The sequence below is a fragment of the Cylas formicarius genome, unplaced genomic scaffold (assembly GCF_029955315.1).
Source record: "Cylas formicarius isolate icCylForm1 unplaced genomic scaffold, icCylForm1.1 PGA_scaffold_6__28_contigs__length_40554024, whole genome shotgun sequence".
Classification (NCBI taxonomy): Eukaryota; Metazoa; Arthropoda; class Insecta; order Coleoptera; family Brentidae; genus Cylas; species Cylas formicarius.
In genome coordinates, this window is record NW_026844347.1 from 21,117,503 (window position 1) to 21,144,828 (window position 27,326).

General features: G+C 35.5%; 1 protein-coding gene across 2 annotated transcripts in view; it reads right to left on the reverse strand.

Annotated features, from left to right (window-relative positions):
- The window catches only part of LOC132703676 (protein tiptop), a 284,232-nt gene that overhangs the window by 91,997 nt on the left and 164,909 nt on the right, over nt 1-27,326 (reverse strand). Inside the window, exon 1 of one of the 2 annotated variants that reach the window (XM_060673081.1) lies at nt 3,354-3,698. The exons of the other annotated variant lie outside the window; for it this stretch is intronic. Coding sequence (XP_060529064.1) covers nt 3,354-3,411 — 58 coding nt within the window. The 5' untranslated portion in view covers nt 3,412-3,698. Of the gene's footprint in view, nt 1-3,353; nt 3,699-27,326 lie in introns of those variants that run through there. 2 annotated transcript variants of the gene reach the window in all.

The following is a 27,326-nucleotide window of genomic DNA, read 5'->3' on the forward strand; positions in this document are numbered from 1 at the left end:
TCAAAAATAATATGTAATACGATCGTATATATTTTTCTCCGCTTATTTCCTTGGGATTTGTATTCGCTTTAATATTCAAACTCTAATGAGTCAGAGACATGTATGTAGGTACACCAAAAGGATTGTATCATTCTACACGTTCCCATCTCCCATGAGGTATACGGACTATTTTCCAGCAGCGTATTTTTAAATCTTTCGAACTGTACGCCCAGTAAATTTGTTTCTTGATCCTACAAACATTACTGTAGGCATCGACTTGAAGCGGATATATTCTGTAAACTTTGATATTACAAACAGAAATGATCAAGGACAGTACTACCTCCATAGCATTATGAGTAAAGTCGGCACATGAATAAATCTTGCGATTGTAAAGATCAAGCTGTATTTACCTTCTAAATCAGCGGTGTAAACCAAACGGTTCACAAACATTTGCCAGTCAAATCGTCATTTATAAATAAATCTTCTCATTGATTCGTTAGGAAAGAGAGCGACGTCAGAGTAATAATCCCCGAAATTTATTGTCGGTACGTGTTTAATTTTCATATTATTTATAAATGTGCCTGACGTATGTGTGCCGTGCGGGTCGTTGGTTAATTCAACAGCAAACATCGGAATGATAGGTTTTATGGTTCCTAGGATTACCGTTTTTATTGTCGTTCTTAATTTCTTTTTTCGGCCTAGGGTCTACTTTATGACCAGGTTACCGACCACGGGATTCACACACGACAGTGTCTCTGGTAGTAAAAGCCAAATATCTCCAAAAGTAGGGCTGCCAAAATATTTCTTTCTAAATTTTTAGATCGCCTAATATTAATTGTACGTCGTAGCAAACTGAAAATAAGTTATTTTCAGTGGAACTGTGAAATTGAAGTAAGTATAATTAACTCTCCAAACTCCAAAATGCGATGTCAGTTTAGTTTCCTACGGCTGCGAGCCACTTCCAGGATATTATAATATGGCTCTGGGAGGAATCAATGGTTTTCGAAGATATTTCGCACGGTTTGAATTTTGACGTTCGTCAATTCTGGCGGTCATGTCAGTGAATGTATTCGTGTTGCTTTGCAAACATTTTTGGTACACTTTTTAAGTCACTCGTTTAGAAAGCACTCGCGCCGCTCGTGCCAAATAGACTCGTGGCTCAAATGCCGTTAACTACCGCCCAGTAAATTTGTTACTTGATCCTACCAACATTACAATAGGCATTGACTTGAAGAGGATATATTCGGTAAACTTTGATATTACAAACAGATATTATCGAGGATAATACTAAATCCATGAGTAAAGTAGGCATAATGGGGATAAATTCCCTACTTAAAAATACAAAATTACACACAGATTAAGTGTGCGGAAAGAATAACATTAATTGGTACAGTTTTGCAAAATTGTACCCAAAAACTAATGATCAACTTGATAAACTACTTTAGTCACTCGTTTCTTAACTAACCAAACCAACCCTAATTATACACGGGATGAGGTGCGGAAAGTGTCAAATTTAAGTCACTTTAAATCAGTTTCGTTACTCACTATGGACGTTTCTTCTATTTTAATCATGGATTTATGAGCCATCGGATATTTTCGGTAGATATTAGGCATGAATTTAGGATTCTAACAGCAAACTGAATGTATTCATTCGTTTATTGAGCACTCGCTCCGTTGCGATTACCGTAACAAAAGTACCATTTGTCAAACTAGTTGCATAATATATACTATTTCCAACTGCACACAATTTCATCTAACATGTTCATCTAACATGTTCATTTATAAGTTAATAACAACACGAATGATTTTGAAAACGAGTTAAATTAAACAAATTAAAAAAATTGCCAACACAAAGATATCCACATAAGTTGTAGCGTATTTAATTATATTAAATTAAAATAGTCGAGTTTTATTTGTGCGGACAAGTATGTGAATTACACTATCTATATTTAAAAATAATTTATTTTTAATAACTTATTAGTAGAAATAGTATATTCGAGGTCTAATCAGATTTAGAAAAAAAAAAACGGCTACTAAGAAATAGCTCGATTTTTAGATTCACACAATTTTCACCTACACAACCTTTTAGCTCTTTTCCGAGGATTCTTCACTAAAGAAAAAAACACGGATTGTCAGAAAATTAAATTACCAGATTAGTTTTTGATTCTTCATACATATACATCTAGTAACTGTAAATTTGAAGTGAAAATAAAGCCGTTATTATAATGATTATTAACATTTTGAAAACATGCTTTAAAATTTTTGTCATTAACGAGCTAATCTGAAGAACGTGCTGATAGCCGACTGCCGTGCACATTTTCAGGTAGATATACAGAATGTCTCAAAAAACACGAGTCAACGCTGGGCTGGAGATTCAGGGGGTATACTCCAGTCATAGCAATTGTGCAGTTACGTCACGTATAGCGATGTATGTCTTAGTTATATTGTTGCAATTTTTAAAAAACTGACTAACAAAATTACTGTATCAATTTACAACATCCAGTAATAAATTAGATAAAGATGTCACACTGTGACGTAACTGCACATTTGCTCTGATTGGACTTTAGTATAGTCAATACTTCTCAAAGGAAACATGATGGTGCAGAGAAACAAGGCTTTTTTATTTTGCAATATGGGTACTTTTATAGATAAGAATAAAATTTGAACCTACATGGAATGTCCAACACAAGGTCGAACACTAATTGCTTCGGTCTCTCTCGTATCTTTTCCGAGATGGTTATGTACATATTTCCCGAGATTTTTGATATAGGTATGTGTTTGCAACAACAGGAAAATTACTTTCACTTACTTGTTTGTAGTATCTTATTAAAACTACATTATTGAGTTATTAGTGTACTAGATTATTTAAACATAATACGGAGGATATAAATACCCACGTGGTATGTAGCGACACCGACGACTATTCAATATATTCAGAATGCATTCAAGTGCATCTATTAATAGTGTATAAATATAACAAAATAATATTATGTGCTGTACTGTACTCAATCTTGAGTAATATGAGAAAACTGAAAACATGAAAACAAGGCTTTCATAAACTAACACCGCGTAGAAAGGTATACCCTAACTTTAACCGACCGAATCTGCCAAAATCAAGTAAAATTGTAAAGCAAGAAAGAAATCTGATAAATCCAAAAATTGCGCCTAAAATTTGAGTATCCTTTTTTTCATAACAAGTTAGGCAAAAGTCCTTAGAGGGCGTGCAAAAAAATTGAAAATATTTAAGGGAGAGATGCCATTAGCCCATGTCACGTTTCCTAGCTCGCTTTTTAATTAAAATGTATTGAGTTGTTTTCACCAACGCAGTATAATTTTCAAATTTTCAAAGAAAGCCGTGTCACATTTCCGTTTACCTAAGGCGGTGTGTATCTTCCTAATCAACAAATTGACAGGCACACTCTTGCTTCTCATCTTCTCTTGCGAAACGTTCGTCCCTAGTTCCAACTAACTCGTGGGAACACCGTCATTTTGTTTCGTCCCGTTTTCTTTTTCGATCCAAATTCCAAAACCAAACACTTAAATTATTCAACTGTTAAAAGTAAAACACGCGGATTGTCACTCAATATCCAGCCTTTCCAAATGTAGAACATTCCGCCATCGCTCAAACAACCAAAATTCCAAGACCAACTGAGCGAATATAAGTTTTCTGGCGCGCGTTAATCCCCCAAATCAACCGAAAATAGCCGACTGAAACACACGGCAACAGAGCAGCAACGCACTGCTCGACGGTTCGCTTCGCACTGTTTACAATCGTCGCGTCGAAGGGCTTCCGCGATTAGAACTGGAAAGTGGCGGGGATACGGCCCTTTGAAAAGTCACGACGTGAGTGGTTGTGACAGGCGGACGACCGCCCCTTGCCCCGCGCCCGTCAAGATTAGGATGGACAGCGGAGAGACGACAGGCCAGCGCGAGTGACAGGTTTAGTAGAATTTTAAGCGGACTGCGATCAGTCCGTCTTGGTGCATGTGACAGCTCAACGGACGAGGGAGCCGGTTCGATGCGAATTTCGGGTTAGATTGGGAAAGTGGGGGCGATTGGGTTGATAATAATTCGGACTTCGGAAGCATGTTTTGTTTCAGACTTGAAGGATGATGGGAGTGAGGCAATAACTAATTTATCTCTTGTAAGCTTTAAGTTTTGGTTTCTAATAGGCGGGAGCTTTTATTTATTTTTGGAAAAACTCGAATCTAGGTATCACAGAGTACCACCCACTCACTCACCTGCTGGTTTGTCATAACAGAAATAGGAATGAGGACGAAGTGTGGGAAATAGACTTTCAATTGACTTGTTTTGAGTAATTCAATAAATAGGTTTAGGCTTTGGGAATTTAGAAGACAAAGACGAAACTTTATTTAAAACTGTTCGCAATCAACGGCTGCCCAACTAGTATTATGTACTTAGGTACCCCAATTAAGTCGTTTCCTCGCAGCCAAATATGACGTGTTTCGAATGTGTACTTGTGTGTTTTGGTAATTTTTAAAAGTGTTTCACTTTTGTTAAGTTTAAATTTCAAAAAAATATACTTACAAAAAATTGCACTAATCAGCCTTCATTTAAAAATTTAAAGTACAATAAGCTCAAATTCAACTTTTCAAATAATTTGTCACGTATGTTATTTGACGAAAGAAGAAAAATGAGTAACGAAAAAACAAAATTTAATTTGCTTTAGCTCCATGTTTTACTGTATAAGTATAGCTGGTGTCCTTCAAACCCGCCTGTGTCCATTGTCCAACACTCCGTGGGGTGTAAACGTTCGCGTTACCAGGGAGAACCCACTACCTGTGTGTTTTCGCGGTTCAACAAATTGCTACTCTTTTTAAAATTTAGCTAGCTAAGTAATTAATCATAATTTGAAAAGGTAAGCACATTACATTAGAAAGTACATTACAGTTTGTGTAGCAGAACTCCAGTCTTAAAAAAAGACTCATTCGTAGGTTTCATAACGTTTAAAAGAAAAATAAAGCTTTGCAGTTGCTGAAACCAAAAAGAAAATTTTGTGCTTGCAAACTTTTTCGATTTTTATACATTTTGTTGAAGTTACAAAAAAAATTAATATACCTTTAAAAAACTTTTAAATTTTTTGCTTATTACTGACATTTTGTTCAAAGATTGAACATATTTTGAATTCTACTGGGTATCATCAATGCGGTATTGTGACTAAATTGGCATGACAAGGTCATGTAAAAGTACAATACGTGCGGCATAATGAAAAGTGAGGGACGCAACAATTATGCAATGCAATTTTATACAGCAGCCTATTTGCGACTAGCACTATTCAGTCCATTACTGCACTAATTTTGAATTGTTTAAATCTATGAGTCCATTGTCCATTGATGTTCGTTTCTCAATGTTAGTATAATTTTCTATATAATTGAAATATGTAGTTCATTTTAATAAACTAAGCAACATTACTACACATTATAAAAGATATTAGATATTTCAAACATGTCCGTAGGCGGGGACAAAAAGAAATTCAAAGTGTAAGACAACAATGATATGGAAACGTGAAGAAATGCCTTTTTTTGTGCGATTTTTAGATTCTGTCTGGTCCATTGAAGTGCTAATATACGCTCTACTGTTTCGATATATTCGGGGTCTGTGCATTATGGTTACTTCTTAAATCTATTTTCATTTTATAGAGGTTGCCACATTATTTGTTTTAGCATATTTTGATTCTACTGTTATGATCTTCAAATTTTAAAAATAATTTAGACATCTCGAACATGGAATAAGCTATATTTCATTTCAAATCATGGCCAAAAATTTATTCGTATTTGATATGAAGTTTAAGTAAGTGGATTCATTTAAATAGAACATCATATTTTTCACTTTATCGGGCAAGAAACTTTTTAATTACTAGCCGAATGATATCGCCTATGTAAGGTAACTTATTGAAGCTGTCAATTTGATCTGATTTTGCTGTAAAGTGTGGATTTGGTAATTGTATAGCTGCATTGATCACTTTCTCTCATGTGTTACATATATTTTCATACTTTTTGACATTAGTAAAAAGTTATAACATGAACTGTAAAAACTGGGTACTTCAAAAAACTATACTAATTATATATCAGGTTTTAAAAAATGTTAAGGCACTTTAAAGCTTTGACACTGACAACTTACTAATCAAAACCGATTACACATAACAAAACTTAAGAAAAAAAAAGTATTTTGAAGACATTCTTCATGGCTAAAAATATCACCAATACTCTAAACTTTTCAGTAAATTTTCATTTGATTTAAATACCACCGCAACAATAACGGTTCAAATTCCAACAATGACAAAAAAATACATGCCATTTCACCCAATGACAAAATGTGGTAACAATGTTGGCCCAAAGAAATTAGCTGACATTGCTAAATACTTTCGGAAGAAACTTTTTGAAAATATTGTATTTTGGCCACATTACGCGTAGTGCAAATAATTATTTATCAGGTACTTTGCGAGAACTCTAACAGATTAAATAATGGAAAATTTGCCAACTAGTCTAGAAACTAGAATGGAACACTAGAATTTTCGCTTTCAAAATTTTCAATACAAACGTTTTATATCTCGGCTCCATAGTAGATCTTAGTTCTCCGCCTCGAATATGAATTGAAGTAGACTTGCATGAGTGGGTGGAAACATGGGACAAAAAACAAAAAACTATTCAAATAAAAGCGTCAACCGAATCGATAAATTTTCGATCGATTTCAATCCGCTTAAAGGCCTGGCCATAAAGGACGACCGAAAAAACGCATAAATCACCGCATCAGCGAAAACCTGCGGGAAAAACCTGACGAATATATCCATTGCGTGATGCATGGACGCGCAAAACACGCGGACGAATATAGGGGATACCTATACACACGGACACACGTCCGCGAAATTCGTAAACGGACAGACAGACGGACCCGGCCATAATTTACATCGGTTCGCCATCAAATGGCCGCGTGTTTTATGCCGGATTGATTTACCGCAGCTTGTCCGCAACAGCTAGTTCGAAATGTTGTTAACAATTTCGCTCGGGACGCGTGAGCGGCGGGGCGGTTCGCGCGGGGGTTGGCGGCGGCGTCGGCGACGCTCGAAAGTGGTTTTGTTTAGTTTTGATGTGTCGCGGACCGCGGCGTGCTTTTTAAGGGCGGATTTATTTTGATGCGGTCGTGGCACGTTGGAACGCGACAGGGTCTAATTTGGGAAACGTGATTTCGCGTCGAAACAAATGCTTTTCTCCAAACGTCCTAAATCGCGAATTTATTCTCCAACGGTCATGTCAGCTCATTCTACCCCCATCGGCGACAATATAATCTTTGTGGTTGGGTGGTTTATGGAAAATATATTTTTAAAGTGTAAAGGCGCGTACAGACATGCCGCGACGTGTACAACAACGAGATGCACAAGACGCGCTTCCAGATTGCACGCGCGGCTTACCATACCGATGCGATTGTGAGTTTTTTTAAATCGAAAAAGCCAAAAGCTGACCTTGTTTAGTCCTCGTGGGATAGACCTGTAGTAAGTGAACGTCGAGGTCTTGCGGTTTTTCGCCGTCCACACTGCGCCTCGAGCATTCTTTTATGTTTGGCCGAAAAATCCACTGGAGATGGATCTGAACGAGTGACATGGAAAAATGGTATATTATGCAATAATATACCACCACCAGTTTGATTTGAGCCAGTGTTAATAAATAAGGAGTTTAGCAATGTGTTGGTATACTATACTTTTGCTACGGTTATTAGTTTTTGGCTATATTTTTAGCAAAACATTCACTGAGTGAGGTGTAAACGTGATCCTCATCAGCAAATACAAAAGTATGTGCCATCAGCACACGCTTGTTCAGTGCATAATATAGTATCTTAAAGTAAAAAAAGATATAAAAAATTAAATATTGTGGTTATGAATGCATACATTAAACTTAAAGCAGTGACAGTTTCCTGAACTGCACCAGGTTTAAAAATTATTAAAAATTCGCCCACATAGGGAACATTCTTTTTTAGTTTTTTAATAACTTTTTTTATGTATAGAAATAACACATGCAAAATATCAATATTGCAATAAATAATTCAAGTTGTGACACCCGGCTATTTCTTTTAAACGACACTAAACGCGCGGGAATGATCGTGACGTCATACCGCTGTTGTTCGATCGATTGATTGACCTTTGGAAAAATTGGCTTCGGTCATCTTCAAAACTTTCTTTTTGATACTAAACACAAGATAACAAAAGCAACCACCAAGACGCACGCGCTTCTCTATGCTGCCGTCCGGCTGGCGCGTAGTCTAAAGAAGATTTAAATTTTAAAATTTGTAATAGCTTATATTTGTTACATAGAAATACGAAATTATTTTTTTTTGCGAACTGTGGTTCTTTTAATAGTATAAACTTACGTTTATAAGCAATATTTTTCAAATGAAAATTGTGTTCAAATTCCATGATTATTGTAGGATAAAGAAGGATAGTAATAAATCAGTCCTAACAGTGTTCAAAACTCGAGAGAAGAACGGTGGATCTGTTAATTATTAGTATTTCGGAAACTAGCAGAAATCCGCAAAAACTGCAACTACAATATTTTTAAATTTGATATGATGTGATTAAGCTCGGGAACAGATGGAGAACGATAATTACAGGTTCAAAACAACGATGCCATCAACGACGTCGTAAAATTGGACTGAACAGGACCGCATAAATGACTGCTTTAAATTATTTTGGGTCAACATAATTTTGGCAGCCTGTTTGGGAAGAGTTCAAAAAGTACGGAATATATATCGTAATTTGTAAAAAAAATCGTTTCCGTAACAGTCTGGAAGTTGTGTAATTTTATAAATATTCAAAAAATGATACAAACCTGTAGTTACTCAAAATAAGTAACGATAAATATTAAATAATATAATTATAAACGTAGTAAATAAACCACACAACAAAATTTACAATGAAATGATATGAATATGATGGTGGAATATTTTAGATATTTATTACACTATAAAAAATGAATTAGTTATTTTCAGAAATTACGTTTAAAAATTATTGCGGCTTATTTGCATCATTTTGGTCACTTTTGTTAAGTATTTTGATGATGTTTCATCAAGAAAATGATAGACTGTTTCGAATCCAAAATTACGAAAATTAGTTTGATATTTGTACTAAAAAAACCAAACTTATTTATAAATTGCGAAATTGCAATTTATAAACACAAAGAAACCTAAACGTTTTGAAGCACCACGGTTTTGAAGAAGGTTGGAGCTCACTTTTTTTATGTTTGTAAATTAGCCTAATCTTTAAAATGTGTAAACATTTGGATTCCATATTTTTATGGAACTACTCAATGGATTTATCATCATTAATCATTTCTAATAGCGATTTTGGTTATCACATGCATTACGAGTGATTGATGTATTTGAAAGTGATTTTTACACTCATTTCACATAGACAAATATATATCGAACACAAATTAATCAAAAATTATAAAAACGTCTTGGTTCCATCAAATCAAGGGTTTCGTTGTCAAAATATCCAGAATCCGGTCGCTACACAATCCTATCACTTCCACGCTATCTAATTTTAAGAGATAGAAGACAGATAGGTGACTAGAATTAAGTGGGATTTGAAACTTCCTTTATATAGATATGGATCTACGAAGAGAAAATCACCTACTAATCCAAATTGCGATTAAATAAAAACGTGGAATGATTTAGATTTGATGAATGAATGTTATAATCATAACAAATATCCATTTCTTAAACTTATTACGAAGTAGTTTTAATTTATTTTATGGCGCATGCTAACCAAAAGATTACAATTTTTAGACATATTTTGCTGAAATGAATGTGTCCTAATCCAAAACTATAATATACTAGCTATAATATAACTTATTCTTTTGTAAAGGATGTTGCTATTTGTTTGAAAGCGTTCTAGTTTCTAGTTCAAGCGTGAAAGCAATTCTGATTATCCTGTAATACATAGCTGATTCCCTATTCCTTTTTCTTTTAATCGGAATGTAACGATTGGATCTTAACAATAAATTCTACGTGCATTAGGATTATATTTCATTACAATGGGTAATTATATGAACTTTATTTTCTTAAAATTTAGTTAACATAACCAGAGCTGAATTAGCCCTTCTTCTGAAATCATTGAAAATCTTCAATATCATTAGCTCATAAACTAAGAATAAAACTGAACCGCCTCTAAAACACGCTTTATTAGCGTTAGATATGAAACCAGATGCAACACTACTCAGCATATAGGGGAAACGGGAGTACTTAGAGTAGCGTCAGGCAAATAATAATAAATATAGAGTAATAGCAATCAACAATGCATCACAGTTTACAACGGCTAAAGCGACAAATAACAATTAGGTTTTACTAATTCATTAATGTACAAGAGTTCGTCCTAGTATTCGTCCTAGTTTGACAGAGTAGAAAGGTACACCGTCGCAGTGCTTTATTATGAACCACATAAACCTTTCCACAGCGTGGAGCCTTTGGCGGTACCTTTCTGATTTGTGTACTAACCTTCATAAAAATTTTCATATATCAAATTTAAAGTTTCATTTGTAATAGTTTGCCGTCATGAATGTTAAATACCTTGCCATTTTTAATATTTTGTGAGCGTTTATGATCGTGTGTTGTTGATTTTGTTGTTATTTCTGATTTAAAAGATTTATATTTAATTTTGAAAAAATGCGATGCATTTAATAATTATTAATTTTTCAAATAAAATTTATGTTTTACCGTTAATTTTAACAGTGTAATGATCATTACATTAATTAGGCGATTTAAATATTATCAATGAAAATGATTGATCTAATGAATTCATTCATCATTAATAGCTTTCCATTACACTAACAAACTCGTTCCCTGGCTTTAACTTAATTCATTAAGTTCATTACCTTTTTGTCGTACAAATCAATGTTTGGAGCATTTGTTCTATATTTTACACCCAAAAAACATTTTTAATAATGTCATTCAGACCTCAATGGCTGAGAAGTTCCATCATAAATACGCTTGTTCTATATATTAGGTGTTAAAATAACCCTGTCGAATTAATACATAGCATTTCCATAAAACGGTTCAATTTTCTCTCTTCATTTAGTGATTTGTGAATGAACGATGGATCATTGACAAAATGAAATAAAACTTTAACAAGAAGTTAAAATATTTAAAACTTCTGTCATGTGTGATCCGAAGACAAAAAGATCAAAAATTTGATCAATAATGGACATGAACAATAATGTCTTTGGACCTATGTTATAAAAAATGCTATAGAAGTGCAGAATTTATCGTATGTTGGAAACTTGAAAATCATTAAATGGGATGTTAAAAAAACCACTTTTAAAATTCTCCCAATCATGTCCTAATGAGGACACATCGCTATCTAAAGTATCATTAACATTATAGAGTTCTCATTGTATTTATGTTCACTATCGGTTCGGTGTTCCTGTTGATAATGTAGTCTCTTTTTCATAACAAAACCCTTCCCGCAACTATAAACCAACGGGTAACAAGTTCAGTTTTCAAAAGTTTCGATATTTTCTCCACACGTACATTAAGTCCTACGGGGCGTGTGGCAAATCGGGGACGATCTGGGTCGAAGTCTCGCAACCCCATCTTCCATCCGCCCTCCAGCGCCACTACCGTTTTCCGTCTATGTAAATTTCGCGTAATAAAGAAGCGGAAAAATTGTCTAATAATAAAAATACACGGAGCGCTCCTTCTTTCCTTATAGCCGCCCGTTTCGTTTGGGTATGCGCCAATCAACGATCAAACGAACTATGCAACTACAATTCGAGTTTTATTTATTTTTTTAAAAATGCCGGAAGGAAAACGTTGCCTTCGCGAACACAATGCGCCAAACAAATTCTCTAATAAGATCGGTTTTATTTAACTTATCAATACACACCCATTGATTCTCCCCATTTAACTGCTTTTCGCTTCCTATGGTGTAATTTTCTTTTTTCGCTTTATGTGGTTCTTTTTGGCATACTGTATTTATTCTATATATTAATATTTATTTTAATAAATGTATTTATAGGCATTGAATAATAGCAGTTGCTTCTGAAATGGTACATTCAGTACATTCATAAGTGTAGTTTGAATATTGTCTTTTTTGAGGTTCGGTTTCGGTGAAAATATTCTGCCGTTTTTCTTTAACGGATCCGAACACCTTCCGGTTAGACAATCCTTATATAACCATTGCGAAGGGGTGAATTGCCTTCAAATGCAAGAAAACTTTCACGAAAAAATACTCAAATCATCCCACCAAAGCATCAAATTTCGCATTCGCTTAGAATCGGACTATAAATAAGGTGATCAAAATATGGAGGCAACATATACCCGAAAACAGTAAATTTGGTTCCCCCAATCAAAAAACTAGAATTTTCTAACACAACTTAAGAAAGAAATCAGGGGTAAAATAAATGGCGCAATGGAGATTAAAAAAGATCAAAAAATTGAAAAGTTCCGTTCGGTAAAAATTCCAGAGAGTTTTTTTTAAAGAAATATTCGTATCTTTGGTATCAAGTCAAAACGACATGGTCTTTCTAACCGAAATAAGTTTAAAACGTAGCGTACATAAAAACTGCAATAATATGTGATAATATTAACAAATAATGAATGTCAGTGTCTCCTCAACAACATGGACATTGTTGCGCTTAGACTATGGACTGACACATACGTGTCAGACATATTGAACCCTGCAACATCCAAATTTAAAAAATTAACTAATTTTTTTTATGTAATTAGACACAATTTGAAGCGATTTTGACCTAATTGTATTTTTCTGATACACCAAACCGAACCAAGATGTTTTAAATGACAATTCATACCAACATAAATTGAAGATTAAAAAATATTTTGAATTAAAAACCAACAAACAAGAAGCTGTTTGAGCACGAGCAAACGAAATTTTGCTTGGATAGTTGGCCTACGTCTTAACTTTACCAACATTATCATGCGGAATAACTTGTAGCCCGGAAAGAAACAACTTACCATAGATGTTGCACGGCGTTTCAGAAACAGTGAATCACCGAAACGGACGGACAGACGCGTCGCGACGCGCCGTTATAAGCCGTTAAAATAAGTCCGCGAGGCGGTTTGTTACAGCAGACACCGCGACGCTCCTCACGCTTTACTTGGCGCTCAAGCAGGGAGAAGGGAAGACGTCGTGCGAGACGCATCTGGATCTGACGCGACGTCATCCGAGTAAACCACTTGAAAGTTGACGCTATTGTGTTTCCGTTTGTGGCTGTGGTTATCCGAAGTGAAAAAAGACAGAGTGTGTCACGCTAAAAGTAGAAAGTCACAAGAGAGACGATCAAAATTCAAAAAGAACTCTTAAAGCCGATCAAGGAGAAAACTTCCATACTTCGGGCACATTATGAGAAATAAAAAATATCGAATACTCCAACTTATAACACAGGGAAAACTAGAAGGCAAAAGAGCTCCTGGTAGGTGCAGAATCTCATGGTTACAGAACCTTAGTTAATGGACAGGGAAAACATCCGTCGAACTGTTCACGGCGACAGTAGACAAAGTTAGATTAGCCAATATAATAGCCAACGTCAACAGAAGATAAGGCAAGGCACTAGAAGAGGAAGAAGAAGGGATGACACAAAAGGTTTTTTTTAATCAAAATGTTATTACAAACGATTCACAAATAGTGACCGAAATCCTCGTAATCTTTGGTGAAGAGATCTTTTCTTTAAAGTTCTTATCTTGGACAAACACAGGGTGTTAAAAGTGACCAATTGTTTTAAATTTTTTTCTGAAGTTGCTCTTACCTCATGACTTACTTGATGTTGTAAATCCAGTATAAGACATGACATGTTTTTACTTATCATATCCCATAACTGTTGCGCAACAGGTAATATTAACTTAAGATTGGGCGTTTATATTTTTGTCCGGAAAAACTAGAGGTGACCTGCTTCCAACTGTTGTGGTACCCCAAACAATTTGGGTGAATATTAGGTAAGGAAATATTAGAAAGGAAAAGGAAGGTAAGAAGCCAACAGGATGGTTGGCGAAACGTCAGCAAGTTCGGCTCAGCAAAAATCGACGCAGGAGGAATCCAGAAGTTTTGTAAAAAGTATTACAGTAGCTTGTGTAAGTTTCTTTGAAAAATTAACCTTATTTAATTTTATTTAATTAATAATTATTTTTTTCTACTCGCTTCTGTAAAATATCCAATTATACAGCGATCTAGCGTGCGGACAGTGTCATTTTATCACTTTTTTTTATCACTTGACTTTCGTTTCCTACGGTGGCGAGCCACTTCGGATATTTCCGTGATATTACCGCATGCGTTTGGGAGCAATCAGCTGTTTTCGGAGATATTTCCAACGGCTTGAGTTTTGACGTTTGATAATTGTGAAGGTCATGTCAGTGAATGTATTCGTGTTGTTTTGCAAAAATATACCCAAATACCCATTCGCCGTTTACCACACTTGTTGCATAATATACTACTACGGTTAAGTAGAGCAAGAATTGTTAGGCGTCATTTGAATATTAATAAACAACCCTCACTTTTATTACGAGCAAAATACAATAATGGTACGCGGTACGCTGATTCAAAAGTGCGAGCGTAACGCATTTAATTAGAAGATGTAATTCGGGAAGAAGAAACACACCACGAGAACTAACTAACCGTTAGACGAAAAAGAGGAATTGAAAGTATATTTGATAGGTACTTCTTTACAATACAATTGTTCTATTTACGAATTGGCCAAACTGTTGTTGACTGAAACTGAAAAAGGGAATCGTTACATTTGGGCCGCTTCAAAACTTTCTTTTACCAAACAACAGCTATGAAATTATCTATAGCAGAACGGATGCATGTGAGGAGATTACCGAAAGCGTGTGGTTTGGGAAAAAACAAAAACATTCGATAAGAATTGTCTCAAAAGTATAGTTTCCACTTGTCATCATGGTATATGTATGCCGGCCAACGAGTGGAAACGTAGCACTTTATTAAACGCACAACAAATGCAGCCAAATATCAAGATATCCTCGAACATTCGCTTTTATCAAATGGAGCAAAATTATGCCCATTTGGAAATTTCTTGTTTCAACGGGACATACACCTGTCAGCACTTTTCGATTATCAAACAATTAATTAAACAATAATCAACATAAAATATATGACTAAAACCAAAATTTTTTTCTTTTTCAATAAAAAATGTATGGTATTCACACTTAAAAAAATTAAATAAAAGAATTTCGGTAAATTGGGCTTTCATTCACAAAGTAACTACTTGTTCCAACATATAGTTGTTAGGGTTCATAGTGTAGTACTGTAACTGAAGACGAATAGTAAAGGAAATTGATATATTTTGATAAAAACTATGTTTTCTAAGTATTATTTAAGATGATTTCCTTAAGATGCTCTCCAATGTAATGATTTAGATGAATTTTGCAGAACTAATCATAGCATTAGTTCAGGAGTGCGGTTGTTCGCCTATTAGAATTTTTGCACCGGCGGATTTAGTTTCGTGCACCACCGTTAATACCGAGAAGTTACAGAAATCTGGTAACCGTGACCGACATTTTACTTTTTATTTTGTCGGCGAATCAATCCGGCTCCACTAACAAACCGCATATTTCCATGGGCCGTCAGTTCGATAACGAACAATCTCCCGAAGCGCGCGCAAAACATCGGACCGAATATCTCAATTAAGCATCGCGATAAATATTTAATCGTGCCAGATTTATTTCACCGGCGACTTCGTCATCAGACATCCTCATCCGCCAATCAAAGCCATCTCTTTTAAGCCGACTCAATACTGATATTTTAATATTAAATTGGAACCAGCACACTAAAAACCAAAAGAGCCACAACACAACGAAGACTGATGCGAAGCTGTTGAAGTCATACATATATTTGGTTTCCAAAGGGCAGCAAATAATCCAAGCTGACTTGGGGTACAAAGACCACTGCAAAACAGCTCGTGTTGATAGTGAAATATTGCAATTTTACTTTTCTATATATTCGCGAATTTGATATGTGAAAATAAAAAAAATTACATTTATATAAGACTGATAGGGAGATTCACTACATTGAATATAATACATAGACCGTCCGGATTTTCGGCTTCTGTTCTTTAGGTTGTTATGCCTGAAGTTGCATATATGTAAGTATATTGCTTACCTGCGTAAAAGACGTAAATGCGTCCGCAGAAATAAAACTCTCTAGTCTGTGTGATAATAACTAAAAGTTCGCCTACATAGGGCGATCCGATAGGTCAGGTTGTGAACCGGCAAGTATTTAGGTAAGTTCGTCTTATTACGGTTTGATAACCACCTCAATTTTATTGTATGTGTCTTGTGAAGATTTGATCAATCTCACTCAGAAATATGAAAAGTAGCAATCGGGCAGGTAGCACTAGAATGAGATTAGTCACACACTAAGTTTGGCTGCACCACTCAATGATTGATGATGATATGAATTTAAATCTACCAGATGACTCTATAAGCGGATAAGTTTCACTGTTCAATATTATGTTTAGTCCTACTAAGCCTGGGACCTTTGAGAAATGAACTGATTGAAGATCGCTATTTAATAATACAGTGAAATTATAGCAACATCGTATGTGCAATTAATAGCAGACGCGAAAATGCAAAAAATTTGGTATTCTGTGGCATTAAGTAAACCAGCATCGATTCGGAAACTAGCCACAGAGAAACGGGAAAAAATATTCAATTAGCTTTGCTTCGTTCGTGATCCATAATTTGTTATCGTTTTCACCTCGCCGTTGAAAAACTAGCTTCAAATGGAGCGAGATATTACATTAGGCTCCGTTTCACGACGGTTAGTATACGACGTGAAACGATCAGATTGACTCAGAGCAATTTAACCCGAGTTGGCAGCTGTCAGGCATCCATCACGGGCGGGCGCCCCATTAGAATATGTCAATAACCTCCGCCGCTTCTAATTTTCGTTCCGAAGTCGTGGTTCTGGTGACTCGTTAAATATGCAAATGCGGCGACCGACGTGAAAGCGTGTAACTGTTACGATAAATCAACATATTGCTTTAAATAGAGTGATTTATACCAATTATCGTAAATTCCGCTTACGATGATAGACATTAGCATTGACCGTAGTTATATATGTACATACCGGGTGATTCAAATCTTTTTCAGACACAACGGTCACATAGGCTGTGGTCAGTCGATAGGCGGGCTAATCGATAAAGTACAGTTTCAATTTAACAAAGCAAAATGTTGACAGAGACTTCCAACGCTAAGGCTTACAATAACTTTATTGGTTGGGTTATGTTTTAGATTACTGTGTGCAGCAGTCTTTTCGGGTCTCTCTCTTCAGCCCTTCTGTCTTTTGTCAGCTAGTCGTGATCTATCCATCGAGTCGGAGAGCGGCCACGTGGTCTACGTCCCCCCACCTTGCCTTGAATTATGAGTCTTTCCATGTTGTCCATGTCCAAATTCTATAACAATTCATCTCGGTAGCATCGATATTATTACGTTCCGCCTGTGTGATGTTGCACTTCTTTTTACAATGTGTCTGTATTTGTCAAGAGTGGTCCCAGGTATACGTATGACTTAACGACATCGCAGCGATCAATATTGATGCTATGTTGCCCATCAGATTAATTTCGTTTTCTATCCTATTTACTAAATTGATTAACTCTTCTTGACTGTTAGCGTGCAAAGCGTAGATTATTTATTTTTTGGCCATTTATTGAAATGACCTTCTCAGGATCGTATATGTTAAATAGTTGAGGACACTATATACACCCCTGTCTGACTGCTTGTTCAAGAAACAATTCCTTTGAAGTTGAATCCAGTATTCTAACTGATCCCGTAGTGTGCTGACACAACTGGATGATGAGTGTAACAAAGTGTTTTCCACTGGTGATGCTTGTTCTGCTGGAATTTGTATTTCTAGAAAAGCTTTCAGTCTTTCATTTATAATTTTCAACATTACTTTACTGACATGTGACATGAGGGAAACTTACGATATTTGCTGCGGTTATGGATGCTTCTTTTCTTGTGGAGAATGACAATGGTGGAGTGTGTCAAGTCGTCGGGTCATTCTCTGGGTATCCGCAGCCAATTTTATCCACTGCACCAAATACAGCCGCGAATGACGTCCGTCAATTTGTGTCACCCTATATCCATCAAGTTTTTAGCACCTAGTTTTGAGTATATGATTTTTCCCATCGTCGAGCATCGGCACAGTAGATGCTTGGTCGTTTTTCCGTAAGATCGATTTCGTGCATGTGGTGTTTTAGGATGAGGTGTACATTACTAGATGTGCCCTGCTTTAACCCTAACGAGGCGACAGTTGAACCTTTCTTGGTCAGATATTCTGTATATGTCTTCGAATGAGGTTAGTTATCGTAGCCATTAGTTAGTTTTAAATGCAGTTTTTGAAGTAAATTTAAAAGATATTTCATATTTTCCATGCAATTTTTCAAACGATTTATATTGTTTCGATTCAACTAATTTAAGTTTTTAAAACGTAATGCAAAAAATAACTAAACATTTCTTAGAGACGAAGTCCCATGTTAATAAAAACTGTGTGTAAGTGTAAATTTATAGACGTTTATAAACCCATTATTCAAATATATTAATTATTAATTTTTGAAGGAAACTTTCACAGGCTAATTTAATAGTATTCACAATATTAACAGAAACTAAAGCTCTGAAGAAGAAAAGAGGATGATGAAACGTCAACAAGTTCGTCCCATCGCCAACCGACGCAGGAAAGATCCAGAAGATTTGTAAATAGTACATTAATTATTATTACAATTGGTTGCGGTCTAAAGTTTTGCGAATTTTGCATATAACACAAAAATTAGTCTTATCTATCATGAAACTGCCAACTAATGACCGATCCACCTTCCATATTTTTTTGTGACCAATATGAAATCAGGTCCTTACAAGTTGCTTTGATTAACTCTGTTTAACAGACCTTATACCGTCAATAATGCGAAGAATCATCATAGAATTTTCTGTTACCTAGACCCACTTCTAGTCATCCTTACAAGTGGAGACCCATGATTCACATGATAATAGCATCCCTTTAATTTCGATTTAATGACGGATAAACCTACGTACAGTATTAATACCAGTCTAATATAGGGCAATGATTATTTCGTCAATTTAACTATCTAACCAAAATTATTACGCATTTTTTTAAGCTCACAAATGTTGTTCGGTAAGCAACCGAGGACATTATCTGCGATGAAAATTTATGTTAATACCCCTATTCGTTCCCATCAAACATTCATTCCGCTTGATAAACCGTCATGCATAACCGTAAAAACTTACGGCCACAATAATTATTCTTTAAAAGGCCATCCAAAATAAATTATTAGAGATGGCTCGGGCCTCTTGCCTGATATAAATTTGAAAAACAACTGTTCCTCTCTTAACGTTGTCCCCTGCGCGGCGTTGCCACAGTTTCTCCTGATTAATTAAAACATCTTAATAAATTTCATGTTATTACACCCCGGGAGAGTTCAGGTGCAACCGGAATTTCAACGAATCTTTCAGGACCGTAGTAAAACTTTTTAATAAAATAAATGGTGAACCAAAATGGACCTGATAATCCGTCTTCTTGTTTGAACAATTGTTTGTCATTAATCTCATAATGAGTTAAGAAATAATTAACAAATTAACGTACATCCTTATTTTACATGATTATCATTACCAATTAGAAAAGTTATGTGAAATATGAAACAGAACAACAACCCAGTAAACGATGAAAAAGACCACATCAAATCACCAAATAATTAAGGTTATAACCTCGAACCAACACAAAGGATACGAGTACAAAACATAGGTACAGCCTTTTATAAGAGAAGAACAAACAAGATTTAATACAAAAAAAACATATATCTTGCTATGGCCTGCCAATGCCATTATGTAATGAGGGAAATCAATAAATTCTAGTGTTTTTTGTAGACTGAGTGTTATTTGTCGAGAAATCTACAGCTGAAAAGCTACGCACCCAGTTCTTGCCAGTAGTCCGTGACACTTATAAATATTTAATAAATGGGATGTAAATAACACTGTAATTAAAGTTGAGTTACATTTGTAGTTTGCATTTCTGTACTAAATGAAACTGAATCTTCTGAATAGGTAATATCATATCTGGACTTATCTCGATACGTGATCACTTCTACGTTAACGGCAGGTGCAGTTTTGCAAAAATTACATTTTTCTAGAATCTCAAGTTCTCAAATACGATGTTGCAGTAGTTGCAAGATTTTAAATCTTGATTCGTATGGATTAGCTTGATATAATAGCAGAAACATCATTTTTATAAAAGAAGTACGTAATAGTATTAAAAAACGTTTGCTGATATATAACATTAACAGTCTCGTTACATCTTCTATTTTTACTTCTAGCAAAAAGTAACATGATAATCCTATCTGGCAATATGAAAATGCTGGTGCTAGAGAAGCAAACTATTCCTTTGGAAAAATCGCGGACAAAAATTGTCAACATATTTTCAATGCGATAGTTACAGAAAAGACAAAAGACGACTTTATACAACCGTGGCCACTCTTTTATTTGTTACGGCTCGATGGCACGAAAAGTAGTGCACCGTGGCATTCTTCATTCGCTTGTCGGGATTATGTAGATGTCGAAAACGTCGAATTTGGAAAGAAGGCTAATGTCGCATAGTTATGTTCGCCATTGGTTAAGGAAGGACAAACGAGTTACGTTTTATTTAGTCATGCTTCGTTGACAAACGTTTTTATCGGTTTTGATGGGTTTGGAAAGTTAGTTTGTCGACGGAAATGCAGGTGATTTATTGCTGATAATTAGCATACTTGTGTGCGTGTAATCTGGTCACGGAAATGGAATATTTATTTCAGTGACCCCAAACTTAATGATCGCGCAGAGCGTTGAAGAAGTTTTTACGGTAGATGGTCTATCACAAAGGAGTTCATCAAAAAAAATTGTAATCGATATGTTTCAAGATGGAATGGACGAGCCAAAATCTAAACGAGTTGCTAAGTTAATTATAGAATCAAATATTTAAAAAGAATCAAGTTACATATTCACCCTCCTTAGTCTATTTTTTTAAGCGTTGAAAAATATGACAAATTGTATTTAAAGAATCAGTAAAATTTGCGCATCTATACATACGTGATTTATCTGTCATAACAGATTTTTTTAAAAATTAAATATTAAAATATCAATCCATTCCAACAGGGCTTTTGCGAAACACTATTATGTGGAAATCCAACACTTTAATTTGCGGTTAATGGTTTCTCAGGTTAAAGGTTGATTTTACAATAATGTGTTCAATTATTTCAACCAGCATTCGGCATGTCTATATGTAACAGCTTCACGAAATTCTGAATTGCCACAGTATCTTGCAATTTATTTTATTAAGGATATTTATATTATATTTAGTATAGACACGACAAATTTGTTGAACATTGATTTCATTAAATATTTTATGTTTTGCGTTGGTTTAGAATTAATTGCAATTTCTTTTCGCTACTTTTTAAAATATGCAACTGTAGCACGTGATAACTAGTCGGCCAACTATAGCCTAAACCAGATAAAAATAACAAACCCTACCTGTATGATAATAGTATATTATGCAACAAGTGCGGTAAACGGCATTTGACTAACGAGTTTGTTTGACACGAGCGGAGCGCAGCGGAGCGAGTTTTTAATAAACGAGTGAGTTAAAACCTTTACCGAACGTGTTGCATACTATACTCTTTCTACGATCGTTAGTTTTTGGGTACATTTTCGCAAAACAACACGAATACATTCACTGACATGACCGTCAGAATTGACTAACGTCAACATTCAAGGCGTGGGAAATATCTCCGAAAATATTGCTCCCAAATCTGTGCGGTAAAATCCCGGAAATGTCCGAAGTGACTCGGATTCATGGAAAAAGGAAACTGACGTGGTAAAGTGACGCTTCCCGCACGCTAGATCGGTGGGTAATTACGTATTTTACAGAGGGGAGTAGAAAAATACGTAATCTCTAGTTAGTCTTCAACCTAGTGCAGAGAATTTCTGACAAAAAACGGCATTACTGTTGTTTGCTGCTAAGATACACTATTTTAATGTCTATCATTGCAACCCAGCTAAATGCCATGGACTAGTATTACCGATAAAGAATACTGAGAAAAGTATGGGAACTTCTACTTATTTCAAGGAACGAAAAACATGAGACAGAACACAATAAAATCTCATTTCATAGATTAACTGTGTAGAAAGAATACCGAAACATGCCAGAAACTAATGCTAAGAATATCTGATTAAGGCAAACAATACAATTTGATCCAGGTTTCGGAAAAATTCTGCAAGATGAGGAGTATTAGCCGGCACACATTAACTTAACTTAATATAGTATTAGTTTAAAATTACCGGAACCTGTCAAATACCGATTTAAAGAACCAACATTATTCCGTGCATGCCTCTAACTAACGTTTTTACCGTATGACGGTGTACAAAATGACCCGGCAACTTTCAAAGGCCCGCATTTTCAATTTTTCGAAAAAAGGAGAAAAAAAACTAAACTGGAGCGACAACTTTTCAATCATGCTGCAAAGTGACGGAGAACAAAGCGGGTGGCACTTTCGAGCTCATTTTTTTCCGAAACTTCGTTAGAGAGAACGTCCGGGTGAGCACGTGAGTGTGTGTGCGGCGGGAAGCGAACTACTCTATATCGACGAAACGTCACATGCGATGGACACGTCATTAAAACATCGGATTTTGCCGAGACATAAAGTTTCTTTGGCTCACGTTTCCTGACTTTGATTGACAGGTTATTTAAGTTGCTTTAATGCCATCCTTTCAGCGAACGAGCGAGCGAGCTGCGGCGCGGGGGCAACCAGGGTTAAAGGGGAAGGGGGCAGGGTATCGGTCGGCCGGGTCTACTAACGTAACAAAATTATAAGTGCACTTTAACTAGCGAAATGTGTACTGATGTCAGCGGTAGCGTCTTTATAGAGAGGCTTTTGTTTTCCAAGCGAGAGTTTAACATGCAAAGAATCTTTTGTATACAGGGAGTTGTAAAGTTGAAGTCACATTTTTCAAAGAAACTACTAATACTATTTACAAAACTTCTAGATTCCTCCTGCCTCAGTTGTTGTTGACTTGAACTCGCTAACGTTTCATCAATCGTCCTGTTGGCTTTTTCAGAGCTTCATTGAAACAGACTAGCATTATACTCTGTACCTGCTTACATACCATTTGAAGGGGGCGGAGCTAATTGAGAGATATGGACATCGTCTCGGCTGACTGATTCTCATATTGGTGACAGTTAAAGACCGGAGTCGAGGTTAAGATTGTTTGGTTGCGTAGAGATTTCTATAGATTCTGGGATTTTTCCTTGGTAGAACTAATTAAATGCAAAAATTTCAGTTTTATAGAATACAATTTTATGTCCGGTTTGGTGATTGTGTTCGTTAACTGCTGAAACTGTTGCGGTAAATTGACGACACTTCCCGCACACTAGATCGTTGTATATTTAGATATTTTACAGAAGGGAGTAGAAAAAAAAGTTTACCTAACGCTTGCACTCTAAACTTTTCCAACGACCTTTAGTTTTTGGGTACATGGGTTGCAAAACAACACGAATACATTCACTGAAATGACCGTCAGAATTGACAAACGTCAAAATTCAAGCCGTGCTGTAAAATGTTCGAAAACATCCGATTGCTTCCAAACCCGTGCGGTAATATCCCGGAAACTCGCGTGGTAAAGTAAAGCTTTCTACATGCTAGGGGATGTATAATTAGGTATTTTACAGAGGGGGATACAAAAAAACAATTACATTCAAGCCAATAAAATATGGCTTAAAATTGTTCCAGAAATGTTTTCATAGGAATACATAATTTTATATTATTTACAGTGATTGGTTTTAACCATTATATATTTTATGCAAAACGAGCTTCAGACAGCGACGGTAATTGATATCTATCTTCTTAACAAAGTTGAGTTTCCCTTTATAATTATACAATTTGACCCACTCCGTAAAGTAATTTTCGAAAATACCATCAATGTTGCAAGGATTCAGACTGAGCAACGCAATTCGGAGTATTTTCTTCCGGTACATATTTGAATCTTTGTCAAACTCGGTTCTCTCTCGCTTTCGGTCTCAGTCCGGCAGATCGCGCGTGGGTTTTGATATACGACCGACCCGGACGCAGAAAGAACATCACCATAAGTCTTGTCATTTTGAGAAATCAGCACCGCGTTGAATGACAGATTAATGACATTACGTACGATAAAGAATATATGAAAGTTGTGGCGGGTAAAAACAAAGCTATAAATAATAAATTCCGCGGAAAGTTCTTTTCTCGTCAAGCGGTAGAAGTGGGGGGCAGGAATCGCATATCCATCGATCCTTGAATCCGCTAAAGGTGTCCGTCTATCCCGACGCAACTAGTCACACGCGAGAAGCCATTTATCGCATTTATCAATGTACAATATAATTTCCGCGAGTATTACCGGGAACTCGCCTTATACCGGGTGTCCCGAATTCGACCTTCAGGATTCGGATCTAGAAAGGCGTTACGCTGCGTATCGCTTGGAGAAACATTGCGCAGTTTTTGTTTGTGTCCATGTATTTCAACCTGTTGCTTTTAGTACAAAAGTTTTATCCGCTGGAGATACCCAATTACCCACCGATCTAGAGGAAGCGTCACTTTACCACGTCAGTTCCGTTTTCCGTGAATCCAAGCCCCTTCGGACAATTCCGGGATTTTACAGCACGGATTTGGGAGCAATCGGATGTTTTCGGAGATATTTCCCACGCTTTGAATTTTGACGTTTGTCAATTGTAGCGGTGATGTCAGTGCATATATTCGTGTTGTTTTGCGAAAATGTACTCAAAAACCAACTGTCGTAGAAAAAGTATAGTATGCAACAAGTTAAGGTTTTCTAACGAAGGATCTCGTTTTTAAAAAACACTTTTTTATTTTGCAAACAGAACTACGAGGTTTTCTTTAACCCGCTACAAGGAGAACTGGACGCAAAGCACAGAGTTGTTATATATATAAAGTTTTTATGCAAGCGTCGCGTCGCAGATACCGGATATACTGAAGCTAGCATTTCATCAGCATTTTCTATCACATAATTCCTCCCTCCGAAGTGGAAAACAACAGGGACGAAGGGTTGTTTTCGGAAGACTGGTCGTTCTTGGTTTTCTTGGAATCTTGCAGCAAATGGCTCTTGTAGATTTTCCATGCTATAACTATTAACAAGATTAAAATAAACATCATTCCTGTTGAAGTGGCGAGACTCCAAGTGACTGGATGAATTTCATAACCAATGTCGGGGATCGATGATTTCGCAGCTTCTCGTAGTTTTTTGATCGTATTGAGATCAATCGATTGTAGTTGGAGTGGCTGGTACTTCACATCGTGATGTTCCATATTTTCAATTTTAATGGGTGGCAGTGAGAATGGGTTTGCTTTAAAAATTTCTTCTTTATTCCAAAGCTCGGTATTTTGGGTACTTATACCACAATTATATGGAACATTGATTAGGCAGGCTTCTTCAATAAAAGCTATTTCTTTGTTTTGACAATTCATTTGTAATTTAAGTTTCTGTTCCGATGGTATTATCAAAACAAATCTACTAGTGATTGGTCGTATTATATGCGTTGAAACATTTACATTGACTACGTGGCAATTTTTGTTTTCGGCATATTTAATGAGGGTTGTCACACAATCACCGATGGGCTGGGTAAGTTGATTTTCGCAAACGTAGGTGTCTTCAATGATTGGGCAGATTGATTCTTGATATTGTTGCATGTCAGTGCCCAATATTAGGTAGGGTGAATTAGGTATAATTAAGGAGTGATTCACAGGTACTGGGAACAGGTGGAATATTTCAAAAATATCTTTAAGAAAAATCGGAATATGGACGGCAAAAATTATTTTATCTTTTGTAAATTTAACTTGTAAGTTTGCTAACTGATAATAATTATTTTGATTTTCAAAAATTAGAATTTGATTATCACCATAGAGAACAGTCAATTTAAAAATTATTTGTTCTAATTCGGCCGCCGATATTACTACAGGATGTAATGTATTTAATTTCGCAAATGTAATGGCATTTTCTAAATTATCCAAAAAAGTTATAAAACTTTGGCAATTTAGAATTATTTGCATTAGTGATTTTGAGCTTTAATGAAAGTAGTTATGTCAGTAATAGTTTTATTTGAATTATATTCAAAAATGTCTATATGTTTTTTAATAGCTTCTTGATTTTTCTGTAGAAGTGTTATAGTATCATTATAGTTGTCAATCAGCTGTTGAATCAACGAGGTTTGCTTTTTTAGTTGGATGTCAGATGAATGTTTACTACGCACAAGTTCTGTGATAATTTTATCGTATTTTTGTCCATCCTCTGAATCGAGAGTGCCAAAAAGCCATTTCGATAATTTACCTACAACATTTATTAAACCTCTTTTTGTACGGTTATTAGGTTTTATGTTACCAAGTTTAAATTTTACTTGAGTAATTAAATATCGAACATTATTAAGTAAATTATTTCCATTAATATAGTGTACATTCTGATAATTATGTTTATTTGTATAGTTTAATGATTTTGAGATTACAGCGTAAGCGTATTCTAAATTACGTAATTGATTAAAAAGTTGAGATGTTTCTACAAAATGCAAAAATGTATGTTGATGTTGAATTATTCGAGCATTTCCTAAGCGGAAGGGGAGAAGTGGTGTTTTAATTGGGATAACTTCAATATCATTATTCGCTATCACTAATAACAGCGTAGCTGCAAGAAGGAACAGCGTTGTCCGGTTCATTAACCTGCGAAGAAGAAAAAGCTTTAGGTTTTTGGATCTGAGATTTATGAATTATTTTTTTATTTTTTGTAATAATTTTATTCCCAATATCTTGATCTATAATAACAGGTTTTCTTCGGGGTTTGTCCTTACTACGTTTTGCTGTTTTGTCAGTAACGTAAACCTTTGTATTTTGTTTCATTTCAGGTGGATTTTCTCGTTTTTCGTTTTGTTTTTCATTTAAACGTATTTTTGTTTCTAACGATGTTTCGTAAATTTGTTGATAGATAGTTTTTAGTCTTTCACGTCTATCTGTGATATAATTATTTACAATGATTTCATCCGTTAAATCAAAGGGATCTAAACCGTTTACTTTTCCATTAATAACGTCAAAAGGTTTTTGTTTTGTTACGCTATGCATTGATGAATTGTAACCTATAATTGCGTATTTTATTAAATTTTTAGGGGCTTCTTTAGGTTCTTTAAATTTTAGTACCCTATATAATTCAACAAGAGTAGAGTGAAATCTCTCTATTGGACTATTACTATTAGAATTGCCGGGAGTTGTAAAATGAATTGCAATTTTATGCAATTTACAGAA